Raw genomic sequence first — 18,873 nt, forward strand, 5'->3', positions numbered from 1 at the left:
GTCACAAGTAGCCCAAGATTGTCAAGACGTTTGAATGATCGCAGAATGAATTCGTGGCTCTCCATATGGGATCGTAAATCTTGTTGATTTTTCAGCATGCAGACTAAGAGATGTTCCTTAATATACAACCCTTGGTCGATTGAGAGACAATTGGCCAACTAGTTATGCATACAGTTGGACTCTAGACTTCCGGGGTTGGACGAATGCATGGGGCAAGAAGCTAACAACGCCTTCACGCAAAGATATGCATGCCAGTCCAGTGGCCAATATTTATGCTGATGTTCAGAAGGCATGGAATCCTCAAGCGCTCCCTTGAGGTTTGGATCATGTGAGTGGGTAGAGTGTGGTCTTTGATGCCTTCTTATAGTCTCAACTTCATGCTCTGGAGACTCCTAACATGCATGTTTTTCTACCAAGGACAGAGTCGATAAGTGGAAGGACATTTCTCCTTGCTGCCCTTTCTGCAATGTTGGATTAGAAACACACTTTCACCTTTTTTAAGGCTGTATTACTATACAAGGGCTGTGGAAACAAATCGAGAGATGGCTTTCTCGGGTGCATATCTACATTCCCCTCGTGGAAGAAAGTAATCCTTGGCGATAGAGGCAAGACGAACGACTCCTTACTGCATCTCTGGCACTTACTATGGGTAGGAGTTGTCAGTGAGGCCTAGAAGATTCAGAATTTAATGGTCTTTAGACATCAAAGAGCTCCCACCTGACTCGGTACGTCAGGTTCAACATGAACTCCTTGACATGTTACCAGAAGATGTTTTCGCATTCCCAACCTTGGCATTAGAGCACACCCTTTAGGGCTGTATTTTCTCCCTTTCTTGTATTTATTCTTTCTTTAATATAATTTAATTTCTAGCCAAAAAAAAAAAACATGATGTTACTAATCGAGTACAGTAATCGTTTTCTCTATTAAGGAGAGGTGTGAGAGAGTACGATCGGAGAAATGTAAGAAATATTGGCCATTCGATTGTTTTTTTGAGGGGTAACAATCTAGTACTCAGTTGCAACCCTTCCATGATCTCTTTCAAGTATGTTCACAGCTCATTGTTCACGGCTCAGGGCTGTGAGGCATCCATTCTGATGGACTATGCACCGTGTGCAGAGAAAGCGATGCATGAAGCTCTGGTACTTAAGTATATAGAAACATTTCACCGTGGATTGGGCGAACGGGTTTCACATTAGTGTATTTGAATGAATGAGCAGCAAATACTGCATGAATATCATCGAGGAGACACAGTAATCTCTGATACAGATTTACCACAAGACGACGAGTCCTGCTCCAGATCGATGGTGGAACGTGGACGACGGCGGAAGCAAGACGGAAGCAGTGGCGGTTCTTCGAATTCCTCGCTGCCTTTCAACCACATCACGACCACGCTCATTCTCGGCCTCAGCTCAGGATCCTCTTGTACACACCACAATGCAGCCTTGACTGTCCTCTCCAGTTGCTCTCGATCGTATGCTTCGCCCAATCGCTTGTCTACAACTTCCGTCACTGTTCCTCCTTCTTTCCTTGTCAAGGACACCCACGATGGGAAATGCCACTTCTCAGATCCCACGAGAGCTAACTCCATATTCCTCCTCCCTCGTACGATTTCCAAGAGCAACATTCCGAAGCTGTAGACATCACATTTTGTATTCGCTACAGAATTCAACACCCACTCCGGCGCTATGTAACCGGGAGTCCCTCTTACTCCCGTCTCCACACGCGAGATGGCTCTGTTCATTTCCCTGGATAACCCAAAATCGGCCACTTTGGGGGAGAAATGCTCGTCCAGCAAGATATTTTGAGGCTTTATGTCGAAGTGCAAAATGGGATGGATACAATCCTCGTGCAGATACGCGATCCCCTGAGCAGTTCCCACAGCCACACGGAAACGGGTCTCCCAATCTAAAATCACGTTGGCATCTGGGCCAAAGAGCCACTGATCCAAGGAGCCATTGGGCATGTATTCATAAACAAGCAGTCGCTTAGAGCGTTCCGAACAGAAACCCTGCAACCGGACGATATGGAGATGGTTGATTCCGCCAATGGTGGCCACTTCAGCCAGAAACTGCTTCTGTCCTCCAGATACAGTTTCTAGCTTTTTCACAGCCACTTTTCTCCCATCCCAGAGAGTTCCGTAAAAAACTGATCCAAATCCACCCACACCCAACTTCTTGGAAAAGCCATGAGTTGCCAACCGTAGCTCCTGATAAGTGAATCTATGCGGTAAGGATGGCAAAAGACTAAGGACCTGGTCATCTTCCTTGTCCGACTCAGTTTCCGAGTATAAGGTCCGGCTTTTTTTCTTCCACCGTGCAATTGCGAGAGCGACAGAAAGAACAAGCACAACGCTGCCCCCAACCGACAGAAGCAATACTACAAGTATACGATTGCTGGACCGCGTAGGGGATGCAACATGGCTACTTGACGTAGAACGTGGAGGGAGCGGGAGCAATTTCAGGAAGGCAGAGTAATCAGATCCATTGGACTGAGAATTATTTACTTGGATGAGATTGAGCACTTTATCTACAGCAACGCACGAAGACGTGCTGTATTGGTAAAACAGAGCGTTGCAGGAGCAGTTTGAGAGGCACTGATAGGTGCAATCTTGGAGCGAAACTGGATCAGATTTCCACCCGGGTACTAGCATGGGAATGATCGTTGTGCCGGGGTATTCTTGCAGAAACAGCTGGGAGCTGGGCGGCTGCTTGTCTGTACAGTGTGGGAGAGTTACTGCAGGCTTGCAACCTCCTTTAGAATCGATAAAAGATACAAAAGGTGCATTGGCTGGGGAAACGGGGCATCTGCAAGCTGAGGAATGAGCATCATCATCGCTAATAACTGCGTACTCTCCGCAAGAGCTAGGATTGCTTTTAGATGCGTTAAAATGACGAGCAACTCCTGCTAACGACCCGAGAACAACGTATGAGCCGCAAAGAGCATCTAACTGGTCGATCGGTGGTGTGCCTTGGTGCCCGCCGGTGTGACTGATTCGATAGGGTCGCAAGTATCCATCGTCATCTAGCCGCATAAAATCTGGATCTCCTCCTTGAGAGCCTTCCAAAAGGCAGGTGATGGAATTCGGGCAAGGTGGAGACGATGTAATAGTGAAGTTCTTACCTCGAAACAAAGCGGTAATAGAGGCATTGGAGTCGAGGCAAGGATGCTGAAGTGCGGTGGAGAGGCTAACCTGGGGGTCCTGGATATAGTAAGACCAGATGCCAGCAAGAGAGAGAACGACGTAAGGGAGGGGCTGAGGAAGGTGGGTGTAAAAGACGATCCCAGAGGGATACACGACAGCAGAATAGAGGGAAGAGCTGCTAGTCAATTGCATGCCCTGCGTGAGGGGCTGGGAGCGCAAGAGGGTGTTCGTGGGGTTTTGGAAGCTCTCCCAGATTGACTCGTTGCGCTGATTCAAGAGGACGAGATTACCAGAGTCATGGAGGATGGCAGCTGCTACGCCGCTCACGTTCCAAGCAACACCACCGTTCCAATCGTCGTAGAGAAGCAGTCCTCCACCCTCCCCTCCCGTGAACTTCAGCGACGCCTCCGAGCTCACCGGGTGCTTCAGATTGGCGCTCCACAACGGCACAGCACCGTCTTTATCCACCCAAGTGTAAATACACAGCACATACCCATCTTCGAGCTCTGCACCGTCCGCTACCGCGATCCCGCTCGTGTTGATGCTCAGGAATGCCAAAGAGTAGTTTCGATTCGTGGACGTCAAGACCGGAGCGGAAATGCCTGCACGAAAACTGTAGTCTGTGCTGGTGAAGTAGGCGCTGCTGTAGTTGCTTGGAGTTCCCGGGCCGCGGGTGCGATGGGTTCTGTTGAAATTGTTACCACCTCTCGCTTGGTGGGTGAAGTTGGCGCTGCTGGTGAAGTTGCTTTGAGCTCCTGCGGCGAGAGGCATTCCCCATAAAACTACGAGTAGTACCGCTACAGCAGCAGGAACGTAACGAAGGAATACGTTCAAACTCCCCATACGTTCTTGCTCGTGATCAGCTCGCTCTGTCACTCTCGCGCAGCAAGATTTTAGAAACTCAAAACTCCCCATAGCTCTATTTCTCTTGCGCGACGTGCCTGCTCTGCTCTGTCATGTCTCACTCTCTACAAACTCAGATTTATCTCCTCAAGTCTTCTTACAACACCCTCCCTTGTCTCTCTCTCTCTCCCTCTCAATATCTCTCTCTCCCATTCTCCTCACTCTTCCTCCACACAATTTCCAACGATTCCTTTTTGTTTACTCTGTTTAATCTTGGGAAGGCCTGATGAATGATTGAATATCATTCACCTTGTGAGATCAAGTAGTATTTCTCGTGAGCTTCCCTATGAGGGTATCAATGTGGATCCCGGGATGATCTCAAAGTCAAAGAGATTCTGGGCTGCCCTGTCAGATTATCTGCATATTATCACGTGCGTGGGAGACTCAAGTCAACAGATTCTCGTTCCACGGAGATGGAGGTGACTCGAGGGTGGCCTAATGGCCATTCAAGCCACTCGCAAGAGCCGACTTACTTCGCTCGAGGGCTCGAAGTAGACAGGGTGCCAACGGAACGCCTTAGAAGGAGGCTGGATGCCTCTAATTGGGACAAGTATTTCATGTGAGCTACCGTGTTGTTAGATTCTAGACCATATAACTCGTTCAAAACTTTAAATGATACTTGAACACGTTTCTAGGGGGTTGCACACATGTCCGTGCATGAGGGAAACCCCCAAAATTCTTGTCCGCCCCATTTTAACCAAACCTTAATGGCCCATCCGTGCTTGTGTTCACAAGAGGGTGGACATCCACTGTTTAAGTAATAAATTTGCTGCAATAGTTTCATCCAAATATGGGTAGCTCAGCTGGTAAGGCTCCTAGGCAAGGGTTTGTCCCGAATTTGATTCCCGCAAATGTCTCAGATTGGTCTTCACTCCTCGGACACTCAGTTGGGCACCGTGATCAAGCCGCCCAAGAATTTTTGCTCGCCCGTCCATGAGTCAGACTTTACATCATATTTTCAGATTGGGCAAGCGGACGCATGTGAAAACATCAGGGAGTGGGTGCCCGATTTAATTGGAGGGGGTGTCGTCCGTTGATTTGTGGGCGGACGTGTGTGAGACCCCCCTTACATTACTTCAATGAACATAGACTTTGGACAAATGCGCAGCTCACCCCTACTGGGTTTGTTGGTACTCACAATGAAAGACTACATATCTCTAAGGACCATACGACCATATCAGTAAGCATAGCTTGCCCTACTACAGAACTAGATTAAAAAAAGGTCGACTCTCATCATAACACCTTCATGCACAAAAGGAAGGAGATCTTCTTGGCTATAACTTTTGTAAAATGTCCAGTCGCTTGTGTTTATATAGAAATCGCAAGTTGATTGGTGGATAGACACAACTCCATGCATCGCTTCTATAGCTAATACATCATTGGTAGCCCACGTCGCATGCCTTTTTATTGAAAGAATCATGGTTTAGAAACACAACCTGAGGTGAAGGGTGAGTGTATATACATGGTTCATATGTAAGGGTCACATCGAAGGTCATGGGCCTCATTAACGGTGTCACATGGAGCATGCCTATTTGCACTATGTGGTGCTAAATGTAAACAAGTATGTGGACAAAGTGTGTGGTGTATGACCCACATTGAGCTCTTGGTCCTATTTGAAGGGACCCAAGAGAGTCTATCTTATGGATTGAAATACAAAGTGCCTAAACTTGGTATAGCTATAGTCTTATCACATGTGGTCTCTTTCTCTCTCCTCATCTTCTCTGTGCTCAAGTCTTCACATGGAGCATACCTCATTGATAGTGTCACATAGGGCTAATAATGTTTTTAGGGGTTAATACACATGTTTTTAGGGGTTAATACACATGTTTTTAGGGCTAATACATGGTTCACATGTAAGGGTCACATGGAAGGTCATGGGCCTCATTGACAGTGTCATATGCAGCATGCCTATTTGCCCTATGTGGTGTTGGATGTAAACAAGTATGTGGACAAAGTGTGTGGTGTATGACCCACATTAAGCTCTCAGTCCTATTTGAAGGGACCCAAGAGAGCCTATCTTATGGACTGAAATACAAGGTGCCTAAACTTTGTATAGCTATAGTCTTATCACATGTGGTCTCTTTCTCTCTCCTCATCTTCTTTGTGCTCAAGTTTTCAAAGTTCTCTCTTATGCTTTAGCTTCTATAGTTCTCCACATTCTCGAATGCATAGATCCTAGAAATTTTAACACTTTTCTAGTTCTCCAAGGGATTACTGTCATTTTTAAGCTTTTCACCCCCCACAACCTTAGTCCAAGAACAAAGCTTTCTTCATCACATAAAATGACAAAGTTCCACATGGAATGATGACTTGTGAGTCACCTAAGAAGCTCACATTTCAAACATTCCTCCCATGAGCTAAGGAGGGGGCCAAAACATACAAACAAAACTTGAAAATCTAGGGGTGTATAGAAAAGTCATTCACAGAGGATTGTGTTAAGAACTAATACCATTCGAGACCCATCGTACCCACACACACAACAACACAAAGCAACTATAGATGCGCTTCATAGACGCACAAAATAGCGGGCGCGTCTATAAGCATTGTTCGGATAGAGAAATTACGAGCACGTCTAATAGTGCGTCTAATAGCACATCTATTAGTGTGTCTATTAGCACGTCTAATAGTGCGTGTAATAGCACGTTTATTAGCGCATCTACCAATGCATCTGCACTGTTAATTAGACACAAATTTAGACGCATAACAAAGAATACAAAAAGTGAGATTTTGGGGTAGCCTGATAAATCTACATCAATGCTTTCCAAACATTGCCCATGATTACCAAAGCACGTAATTTTAACAAAAATATCAATGCTTTTTTGCAAACCCATGCCACATATACAAAAATGAAGTGAGGTGAGGAGAAATGCCTATTTGCACCATGTGGTGTTGGATGTAAGCAAGTATGTGGACAAAGTGTGTGGTGTATGACCCACATTGGAGCTCTTGGTCCTATTTGAAGGGACCCAAGAGAGTCAATCTTATGGACTGAAAACAAGGTGCCTAAACTTTATATAGTTATAGTCTTATCACATGTGGTCTCTTTCTCTCTCCTCATCTTCTCTGTGCTCAAGTCTTCAAAGTTCTCTCTTATGCTTTAGGTTCGACTATAGTTCTCCACATTCTCTCACTCTCTCTTTGAACACATAGATCCTAGAAATTTTAACACTTTTCTAGTTCTCCACATTCTCTCACTCTCTCTTTGAACACATAGATCCTAGAAATTTTAACACTTTTCTAGTTCTCCAAGGGATAACTGTCATTTCTAAGCTTTTCAGCCCCCATAAACTTAGTCCAAGAACAAAGCTTTTTTCATCACATAAAATGACAAAGCTCCACATGGAATGATGACTTGTGAGTCACCTAAGAAGCTCGCATTTCCAACATTCCTCCCGTGAGTTGAGGAGGGGGCCAAAACATACAAACAAAACTTGAAAATCTAGGGGTGTATAAAAAAGTCATTCACAAAGGATTGTGTTAAGAACCAATATCATTCGAGACCCATCATACCCACACACGCAATAACACAAAGCAACTATAGATGCACTTCATAGGCACGCAAAATAGCGGGCGTGTCTATAGGCATTCAAATAGAGAAATTACGGGTGCATCTAATAGTGCATCTAATAGCGCGTCTATTAGTGCGTTTATTAGTGCGTCTAATAGTGCGTGTAATAGCACGTCTATTAGCATGTTTATTAGTGCGTCTACCAGTGCATCCACACTGTTAATTAGATGCAGATTTAGATGCAAAACAAAGAATATAGAAAATGAGATTTTGGGGCAGCCTCATAAATGTACATCAATGCTTTCCAAACATTGCCCATGATTACCAAAGCACGTAATTTTAACAAAAATATCAATGCTTTTTTGCAAACCTATGCCACATATACAAAGATTAAGTGAGGTGAGGAGAATGAGACAATATGTAAAATAGTTTTGCGAATATCAATGATGGGCTACAGTTCAATCTCATCCTCAATGAGATCAATCCTTTCCAAACTATCTACTTCAAAATACAAACCAGTGTTGATATCTATAAATACATTCAACCCACTACTACTTGTGCTACTCAGGTGCTCATCAAAATCAGCATCACGAATGGTAGGCTCGTCCTCACGGGTAATGGCCTCAATATCTATAAAAAGTATCTCATGATCATCCTCCTCTCTTGTATCACAGTCATCATCACCTCCATGGCCATGATCATCCTCCATACGCTCTATATTAATAAATGTACTATACGTCACTTTGGAACGTGGCGTAATAGGTATGACATGCCACCATCTATTATTATCCACCATTGGTTGATAGACAACCTAGTTCAAATACAAATACGATCATGTTATTTTCCTTGCATCAAAGGTATCAAATATTTAAAAGTGTATTTTTATATGTGTGTACAATACATGTTCACATTGTTGCAGTAGTACTAGTGTGTCGTTCTTACTTTGCCAAAACTTTGTGGAGTCAATAGTTACAAAGCCACTTGCATGGCGTTTGATTGTTGCATTAGGGCTTCTTTCCACCACGTCCTTAAACCACTTTACATCCAAAACATATACAAAGAAGCATCGAAAATCAAGCTTAATAATATCTTGGATTATGCCACAATAATCATGCATGGCTCCATTGGCCCCCTCAAAGCTAGCAATGATGCCACAATCTTGTGTGTTTCTCTTATCATCAATCCGTTATGTTTGAAAATGCTTGCCCTCACACCATATAGCATTGAACATTGTACACTACACGAAGACAAAATCAATTAAATAAGCAATCTAAATTATTAAAAGCTCCTAACTTATGCATAACATTCTATATACCGACCTTGCTCATGCATCCCCTAGCATACTCCCATTCTTCCATTGTGATATGCATCCCCTCGTCTATCTCTGCTCTCTCTATTTCGTCAAGTAGCAAATCCACATGAATATCCTTTGGAAGTGCTCTTAAATACTAAGGGTATGGCACACGAGATCCGTGGTGTGTACGAAAGAGGGCCCTTTCTTCTTGTCGTCTTGCACATGTTTTTAGGGCTAATAATGTTTCTAGGGGTTCATACACGTTTTTAGGGGTTAATACACATGTTTTTAGGGCTAATACACATGGTTCACATGTAAGGGTCACATGGAAGGTCATGGGCCTCATTGACGGTGTCATATGCAGCATGCCTATTTGCACTATGTGGTGTTGGATGTAAACAATTATGTGGACAATGTGTGTGGTGTATGACCCACATTGGAGCTCTTGGTCCAGCTATTTGAAAGGACCCAAGAGAGTCTATCTTATGGACTGAAATACAAGGTGCCTAAACTTTGTATAGCTATAGTCTTATCACATGTGGTCTCTTTCTCTCTCCTCATCTTCTTTGTGCTCAAGTCTTCAAAGTTCTCTCTTATGCTTTAGCTTATAGTGTGTTTGTGTGTGTTAAAAGACGGGGGGTTAAAGAATTCCTTTTGAGAAGTACGAAGGGGGGGGGGGAAGCATACATGGGTTGTGTTGGGAGATTGTGTCAAAAGGGTGTGTGTGTGTGTGTGTGTGTGTGTGTGTGTGTGTGTGTGTGTGTGTGTACATGTGCGGGTAAAAATCAGGGATATATATATATATATATATATATATAAGGATCTCAAAAAGCACATAAAGATAATGTTCCTTATAATGCTACTAAATATTTAGTTCAATTTGTGAAATTATGCCTAAGGGAGGGGAAAGAAATTGACAATTCAAGATGATAATACAACTTATAAGCACCAAGTATTAGTGAAGGGAGACTAATTTTTACGAACAAAGGATTACTATATAAAAAGCATATCTATATTCATATAAAATAAAATTTCTATACAATAAGGCTTCAGAGCCTTTCTCTCTTCTCTAAAACACTGAGAACATCAGGCTTTGAATTCCCAAATACACTCCTAGCTCTAAACCTAGTCGATAGAGAGTCAACGCTATTGTCGTTGTTGGTCAGGGACATGGCTGCTGTCGTCAATGCCATACCTTGAAAATTGGTTCCAAAGGCATTGAGGGCAGCCATGCGGTTCACCAAAATGACCTTGTTAGCATTGCGATTGATGTCAGCATGACCAATCACTCATGGCAAGGTCTTGCACTTCATGAGGTCATTAGTGCCATGTGGAGAAAACTTTTTATGGATAACCACAAAGCGCCCTTTTGCTTAGCCAAGGTAATGTGCCAGTGAGTGATCTCGGCCGAAGCTACTGCAAACAAGGCGTTGCCGAGATGAGAATAGGCCGACCTCAAATGCCTCCTACAACAGTCCAACATTACATTAGAATTCCATTAAAGCAAAAGTATACCAAGAGAGAAGAAATCCAAAGCTCATAGTTTCTTACCACTATGGAGTCGTCATGCTCAATCCCTTCCTCTTTGTCAATGAGGATGGATCCAAAGGCCTCCTGCTGTTTGGAGTGAGATGTGGAGGCTTCTTTTGGAACATCAGGTAGGTCGGAGTAGATTGATGTCTCTGCATCTTTGATTTGGGCAAGTGTTAAAGCAAGAACCTCTTCTATTGAATCATCTGCTCCCAAAAACCCAAGTTCTTGCATAGTCGTGTCCACCTCGTATCCACACAGGACACCAAGAGCTTCATCCTCTCGGAGACCAAACATAACCTCTATGTCATGGAGAAAGAGATATTGTTCTCCATCGACAAGAAGGGGAGCAAGAAACCATATCATTATTGCGAGGTCAACAAAGGTGATGCCCGAGGTGGATGGAATTTGAGAAGTAGAATGGGGTTCAAGAGGTCGTTGGAGCACTTCTAGGGCCAATGCAGCTTCCCGCTTCTCAGCTTATTCATCTATGGGCTCTTCATTGTAGATGTTGGGCTCATCTACAGAAATAAGAGGATTGGAAAGGGCAGGGGCAAGGTCAGGGCTTGAGGTCGATGCCTCCTCTTCCATCTGTCCCTCCTGGAGAAGTAAAATAAAGGTCATTTCCCAGGATAGGAACCTATTTCCTATGTTTTCGACGACTCCACATGTTAGGAGGTCATCAGTGTCCACCTCCCTAAACCCTAGGGGTGTGAGCTGGGCTCGAAAGTGATCTAAACGCTTCACGAACCTAGGTTCTTGATTGAACAAGTACTTCAAATAAACAATTGGGACCCATCGTTTTGTAGACTCATCAAGTTGATATGCAAAACTCGCGATGTAGTCTTGCATGTACTTGATGAGGTCTTCAAAATCATCTCGGGCTCCCAAGTAGGTGCCTAGGACATCTATGCTCTTATCAAAGACTAGAAATAACTCCTCTCTATCAATTAATGGAGTATGGAAGATGAAATCATGGAAGGCAAACCTAGCAGATCCATGGTAGTTTGGTAGCTAGGAGAACTATGGCTATGATAGTGAAACTTTGAAACTAAAGTAACTTTATAACCTATATATACCCAAATGTTCTAAATATAAAAAATAAAAAGAATTATAAATTTTTTGGGAAAAACTTGACATTGACATGAAATAAAATCATTCAAAACATCAAAATTAATTCCACCACTATTAATTGGAAAATGTCAAAATCCACAATTGTCTCTTGGGGTCGTCTTTTTCGAACCCATATTTACCATGAGACCCGCGATGCAGGCGCGCCTAAGCAGAGGATATGCTTCATTGGCTAGACTAGAGAGACAGTGCTTTCGCTCTCACTTTCAGGATCCACTGACCAAAGGGTTGCTTTTTGACTCCTTGGTCTGCCCAGCAGGGATGTATGGCAGTCCATGCTGGGGGCTAGACTTGTCAGATACAGAGTGGACCGGGTGGAGCGGCTACATGTTCTCATGTTATCACGAATGATCAGTGGGGGTAAGCCATCAGTCCCTCACTAGATCATTCGGGCGGAGTTTGGGTCACCCCCATTACTGCTAGATGCTGCATTTCAGGTCACTACGTATCTGTACCGAGTCAGGGAGTATGTGGATTACACATCCGGGCGTAGCAGGATACCATGGCTAGCACTATCCTCTTCTATGGCACTTACAGCAATAGGAGACTAGAGGTGCTAGTATGCACGCACAGAGAGATGGTTTGCAGGACTAGGGCCCCACATGGACAAACTACCTCCTTTCCAGTACAGCATGGATGCTCCTTTCTCTCCCCTCCGATCACACGAGGTCAACCAGGTTATCCATGAGGATCTACTACAGCTACACACATTCCGGACTTGGTTGGGCCTGAGTGATCTTCCAGTGAAGCTGGGCTTCTACAGAGATCACTTCTTACATATCACAGTGGAGGGTTTCATTGATCCACCAGGATACACGCAGATTCACCTACCCCACTCACAGAGGATCTCCCTTGGGCGATTCCGGGTCTCTTCACACAGACTTCGTATCAAGAGCGGCAAAGCAGAGTGGTTACCCAGGGAGAGGCACATATGCACACTGTGTGACATGCAGGAGATTGAGACAGAGGAGCATTCCATCTTCAGGTGTCCTGTTTACTATGAGATCCGAGGGCGTTTCTACTGCCTCTTCAGAGATAGTTTTGGGGTTTTGGCCCGTTTCCTCTCCTACCCAGACCAACGATGTTTGGTTGGTTTCATTCATGAGGTGCTCAAACACCGCGATAGGATACTCCGAGCACAAAGATAGGAGCAAACCTCTTCCTCGACTGATACCTCTCAAAGCTCTATCACGGAGTTCTTTCAGCTAGATCACATAGACCCCCACGAGGTGAGACCTCAACATGACCGTGACTCGGAGCCTGTGACCCGACAGCTCAAACAGAGGGTTGACTCACAAAGCATACTTAGGGACATCCCCTGCTTGTTTAGGGTCGAAGCCCGACCGGCGGGGATCACAGTGGCCTTGGTTAGACACAGAGCTACGACCAAGAGACGTACCAAGACTGCACCCTTGGGGGGGCAACAATGCTCTATTGCTGACCTCATGCCTCCACTTTCACAACCTCATCCATCCTGATGTCTAGCTACTGCTGATGACGATGATGATGGTTATGATGATGTCGACGATGATGCTGAGGTTGATATATATAGTCAAGATATGACTATGTTGTACTTAGGAATTAGTACTGCCATTTTGCATTTTTTTGCATTCTGCATTGGTGTGGATGCTCATTTAGTAGCTCCACTACCACAACTCATTGTATCAAGTTTTTCACAATCTCATAGACCCATCGGTCTTTCGAAGACTTTAATAAACTTCCTTTCTTTCTTTCTTTCTTTCTTTCTCACTCACCCTTACTTCTAATAAAAGGCACCAATTCAGACTATTTTCAATCTATGAACTATGGCAAAAAAGACATCATTTTTCTTGGATCACAATAGCAAACTTGATGACATTAACTGTGGAAAATGAAATATATCTGGTTTGAAGAAATTATGGGGCATTTTCGATGGCATAGTTGCACGTTGCACATCTAGTTATTGATTTAGATGATCTAATCAAATGGGATGACGAATGCTAGCACGTCCTATGCATGATCAAAGTTAGATCAAGTGACAAAAATGCTCAATTATAATAGACATAAGCTATAAAGTGTGGGATCGTGCTAGTTATGAGCGTCTCTCGACAAAGTTCACAATAAGAGAGTCAATTTGCAAAATAGATTATACAAGTGGTTCACAAAGATAGTTTACAAAAGTATCAAATTTGAACTTCATGACCCCTTATATCTTGAGCTCAATCGATTCGTACACTCTTGCAAGTTCCTTAAAGTGTTGGAAAGCACCAACCTAAGACCATACAAGTTCTTCCTAAAAATCCCTAAGGTGCACTTCTTCAAAATGTTAGGAGCACGAAAGTGAATGAAAGTTAAGTTTAAAAGAAGATAGAAAGGGAAGAAACAATCAAAAAGGAAGAAGGAATTGGCCCACTACACCTAGCAAAATCTTGTGTAGATTTTGTCGAACACTTGTATGACGTGTGTGTGACCTCTTTGCGACTTTTGCAACTAATGTGTGAGCTCTCTCACTTTAACAAAGATCTAGAGGACTAGCCTATGGCTCTATAGCACCACCAAAAGCAATAATCCTAAGAGCTTTTTAAAATTTTCTCTCTCAAACCTTGTCTTAGGTCTCATTATTTCTCCTTACTTTTCTTTTACTTCTACCTCACTTCAAATGTTGTACATACTTGCTCAATGGACTATAGACATGCTAGAGTTTTCTAAAACATCGTTAACTTCCCAATAACGATGCTTGAAGACTTATTAACTTGGTCAACTTCTCATATTTCACGAGAGTGGAAGGTATATGTTGGCTACACAAAAAAGAACTATACCTCGAAATCAGGTCTACCTTATTTGATGTGTTTAAGAGAACATGTACAGAATTGAAATTGAACAATAATTAGTCACAACTTTCATTTAGATTTAGTGCTAATCATACATAGATTCCACCCATAATCAGAGCCGTGTCTATATACTTCTGAAATGAAGTTTGGAAACGTGGTAGGATTTTGTTCCATATAAAGTGTTATCAGTCATTTTCCAAGTCCTTTCTCACACGCAATAAAAGTAACAAAGAAAGACAATGAATATGAAAGGAAGGGGAGAAAGCACAAGCGCACTCGAAGCATACAGCCACTTTGCTAAAAGACAGCAGCAATCCACCTAGCACGCCCTTCATGCAATATTTTCCAAGACGATTAGGAATGGTGAGAAATGTGAAAGGCCTTGTGCAGCACCTGATTACCTTACTGCACTAAAATATGGAACTGGGAGAATGAAGGGCTTATGTAGATGTGCTAAAGCACAAATTCCGGTGCCCTTTATGTCATCTTTACGATACTCTTGGTTTCTTGAACTCCAAATTATAGAGACATGCTTGACATTGCTTGCCAAAATTAATATTGAACGAAGCCAACATTTATTTCAGCTGTCTTTTGCAGATAATATAGAAACTAGTGACATGCCTTCATTATCGATATCCTTCTGTTCAAAATCGTGTGTTATCTTCTGTACAGATCAGATTTCTGTGCACAAACCTGCACTTTGCTCTTCCAATGTTCTATCTGTGCACAATTCTCTCCTTTGGATGAGAAATCCTGTCCAACACGTGACTCAAGTGTATGAAGGCCTTCCTGAAACAAGAGAGATATGTCGCATTGCGCTGGCAATGCTCTCACAGTCATACTCCATCACCTTGATCCAATTTTCGAAGTCCCCAATTTCCTGCTCAAAAGGAAAAAGTTATTTAACAACCATAATCTAATAACTTACTAACCCTAAAGCAATTAATGGAACAGTATTCTTCTACACATACATACGAGACAAACACTTAGTGATCAAAATCAGATTTGTAAAATAACGTATCCATGTAAACAAGTAGTTCTTATGGCTTGAAAATAAACCCACCTTTAAAGCCACATCAAAGCTGTTTACTACCCTGAGCCATTGATTAGTCTGCTTTACAAACCGCTGCACAGTTGCAGCTAAAGCCTGAGCTTCTATTGCAATCCGTTTTTCGTTGATAAAACACTTTTGCACATCTCCATTCAGAGTGTCCACTAAAATATCTGAAACAAGAGCGGCTGCTGCCAAGGCGTCCTTCTTTGCTTTCTCTGTTTTGGAAAAAGAACAAGACATCAGAAGTCAAGCACAAACTACGTTCTTTCACCAGTTCCTCCTGTTACTGACTCGTTTTCTGTTAACTGTTTACCTTCAGCCGGAGGTATTGCCCATTTCCTTATTTGCGGAAGTGTCAACTGACTGTAAAAACTACATCCGTCCACCAGTTCCTTTTGTAACTGACTGATTTTCTGTTGGATATTTATATTCAGTTGCCACAGGAAACATACTACGTAACAATGCAGTATTGTCCATTCTTTCGCCAATTTATGCAAATTCAACACCATTTTGCAACTCACATGCAACGTGATGAAAGGAACAAAATCCCTATCATAAATGTAACTGACACTCTAAAAGCTATAACTCTGAGAAACAAAAAGAATTAAGGGGCATTTAAATTCACTATCACAGAATAACAACTTCTTTTGATTTTCCTGAGACTATTGTCAAATCTCAAGGAGATAAGTTTCGATGGGAGCCGCATGTTCCCATAAACTGATTATAAATTCTGCACAGTGCATCTCTTTAATTATCAATAAAAAGTATCCACGTGTTAGGCCCTAGGTGGTGCATCATTCAATCATTTCATAAATACAAAGGTCATACAGAAAATAGCATTAATTTTGGTCTTAGCATGGCGCAGAAATCAATGCCACATGGGGACGGCTCAAAATCTGCAGCTGTGTTGCCTCTTCAGCATTTCAAGAATGCAGGGCAATTCCTGCATTCTGAAGAAGCATTAACGTGTCCCAGAAATTACATCATTTTGTAAACCCAGATTCAGAACATCTTAGATTGTGCATACATTGTGGTGCTACCAGCAACAAACTTATGGAGAACAACTTGATCCACAGAATTAGAGGATATTTTCTAGGTCAAGCTGGAAGAAGGCCCAATGCAGGAGTTGAATTCAATATGGACTTAAGTAAATCTTCTAGGAATCTACTTGTCTTTCCTCCTCCATTTCGCAAAGAGATCCTTCTTAAAATTGGAAAACCCACCTTTGTTGCACAGAATTCAAACCATGGACCAAAGCAACCTAAGGTTGACAAATATCAGAGCCAAATCTGCTTCTATGGTTGCATAGATCTCAACCATTGTAGTCAAAGGAACTTGTGGAAGTGACTAAGAAGTATAAAAATGCCACACAAGAGGTGTACTCACCAAGAGTCAAAATAGAGTCCTGGCCCCTAGATCCAGAGAAACCAGGCTGCTCATGAATCACTATAACATCCAGATTCCATCCAAAAGGCCATTGCGAAAAGAAGCAATGCCAACCTATTGCAGGTCTACCTACAATTCAAATATCTAAAGCTACAAAACTATTTCACTTAACATAGAGTTTCCAAGATCACTACCCTCATCTCCAAGGCGTGGGTAGTCCTCAAAAATATCTGGGTAGTTCGAGGGACCAAACCTCCTGAACTCGCTCGAGAGAGGCTGTCGTCGACAAGGTCTCGAACCAATAGTCCACATTCTCTTCATTCAAGCTACAACTAGTAAGTCTACTTGATCAACTCATCCATGATCAGCTCCCTAATGAAGTGGTAGTGAACCTCGATTTGCTTCGTCTAGCATGATCACAATGCATCGTGAGTTGTCGCGGTAATCTCCACTAATTCCTCTTGTAGAACCTCCATGTCTTTAAGGAACCATGTGAGCCATAAAGACTGGCATGATGCCATGCAAGCCACTTTGTACTCTGCCTCCATGATGCCATGGAAGCTACTTTGTACTCTGCCTCCATAGATGAAAGAGCGACCATGGGCTGCTTCTTACTAAGCCAGGATATGACCCCCAGTCGTGGAACGTCGAGTGTTCCCATCTCCGACCCAATCAGAATCACAATGTCCAAAAAAATTAATCCCCATGTGGTATGTGATCACATATCCTGAGGTACCCTCCAAGTACCTTAAAACCCACAAGCAAGCTTGCCAATGATTCTCTTGGGGTTTTGATGAGGACTGGCAAGGTAATCCCATTGAGAATGCAATGTCGAGATGAGTGTTCGTGATGTAGAGTAAGCTCCCCACAAGTTGTCGGTACTTGGTCAAATCCACCAGCTCAGAAACATCTTTTTTCTGAGTTTGTTTCCAACTTCCCTGGGCAACATTGCCACCTTGCACTCTTCCATTTGAAACTGCTTAAGAATCTCTTGGTAGTACTTTTACAGAGAGATGAAAGTCTTCTCTTCCTCCTATCAAACTCAATCCCCAAAAAGTAATCCAAAATACCAAGGTCGGTCATCTTTTTTTTTCCCAGAAAAAAGGAACTTCTATTAACACTTGACCAAAGCCACCATAAAAATCAGCAAAACCAAGAAGGTGCTGATCATGGGAAAAAGAACAAGCGCCGCCTAAAAAGAGCCAACTTGTTTCCTGATCTCCTAGCATACTGCCTAGAGAGTCTCTGGAACAAGGGCTAACAACCACAATGCCGGACTACACAACGAACGAATGCCTCTCTCCATGAGAACATAGAAGGAGCCTACAAGCCATGCCTTGCAGAAACGCGACGCCTTTCAACGGTCGCTCTAGCCCCTAGAGTCCCACGCTCCCATATACTCCTAAAGTATAGATGATACCCTGCCAGATGGCAACTAAAGTGGCTGCCAGAGTAGTCTGTTGGCCTCCCATCACCCAACTACAGCGGGCGACCCAAATATGCCAAGCATCGATGCTAGCCATTGTCTCCCACACACTATCCTCTACCAATGGTACAGGGAGCACCATGTGCCTCAATCCTAGTCACTGTCTGACCATGAATCTGAAAGGCCGGAGTGGTGGGGTCTATTCAAAAATGTGTGTGCCTCCTCTGTGAGCCAGGCAACCATCCCCCACATCAAGTCCCTATCCATGCATTGGGTACTCTCCACTATTCTCAAAGTTGCTGACCAAACCCTCTATGATGTCCGGCATCCCCAAAGGCAATGAAGAATTGTCTACATCACTCCATCTGTACAGCAGTGGCATCTGTTGTCCACCCTCATCTACTCCAACCATCCAAAAGAAATCAGTAATCTTCCGTGATCACAAGCTGAACCAAAGACGTGACCAGAACCAAGGAATGATCTCTCTGGGAAGCTCCTGCTCGACCCAATGTCGCTCCCTCGAGGGAGTCTACACCTCTATGCTACATCCAAAAGAAATCAGTAATCTTCCATGATCACAAGCTGAACCAAAGACGTGACCAGAACCAAGGAATGATCTCTCTGGGAAGCTCCTGCTCGACCCAATGTCGCTCCCTCGAGGGAGTCTACACCTCTGCCCCCAACTGCAA

At 43.3% G+C, this 18,873-nt stretch overlaps 2 protein-coding genes across 3 annotated transcripts in view; both read right to left on the reverse strand.

Moving 5' to 3' along the window:
- Nucleotides 1-952: 952 nt before the first annotated feature.
- On the reverse strand, nucleotides 953-4,138 carry LOC147903722 (G-type lectin S-receptor-like serine/threonine-protein kinase SD2-5). Its single transcript, XM_087372595.1, has one exon. It carries the CDS (start codon nucleotides 4,055-4,057, stop codon nucleotides 1,235-1,237), a length of 2,823 nt encoding a protein of 940 aa, XP_087228721.1. The 5' UTR covers nucleotides 4,058-4,138; the 3' UTR covers nucleotides 953-1,234.
- Nucleotides 4,139-14,542: 10,404 nt separating this feature from the next.
- BLOS1 (GCN5L1 family protein) overlaps nucleotides 14,543-18,873 on the reverse strand; it is a 31,038-nt gene continuing 26,707 nt past the window's right edge. Inside the window, exons 3-4 of one of the 2 annotated variants that reach the window (XM_087372571.1) lie at nucleotides 15,382-15,587; nucleotides 14,543-15,107 (exon numbers count right to left, since the gene is read on the reverse strand). In XM_087372571.1, coding sequence (XP_087228697.1) covers nucleotides 14,976-15,107; nucleotides 15,382-15,587 — 338 coding nt within the window. In that variant the 3' untranslated portion in view covers nucleotides 14,543-14,975. Of the gene's footprint in view, nucleotides 15,199-15,381; nucleotides 15,588-18,873 lie in introns of both variants that reach the window. The other variant, XM_087372572.1, reaches the window with a different exon arrangement.

The sequence above is a fragment of the Dipteris shenzhenensis genome, chromosome 3 (assembly GCF_047967505.1).
Source record: "Dipteris shenzhenensis isolate YYH24624 ecotype China chromosome 3, Dip_SZ_1.0, whole genome shotgun sequence".
NCBI lineage: Eukaryota > Viridiplantae > Streptophyta > Polypodiopsida > Gleicheniales > Dipteridaceae > Dipteris > Dipteris shenzhenensis.

What these genes read in the sequence shown, in the direction of transcription:
- LOC147903722 (XM_087372595.1), bottom strand. Translation starts at nt 4,057, where the DNA reads ATGGGGAGTTTTGAGTTTCTAAAATCTTGCTGCGCGAGAGTGACAGAG.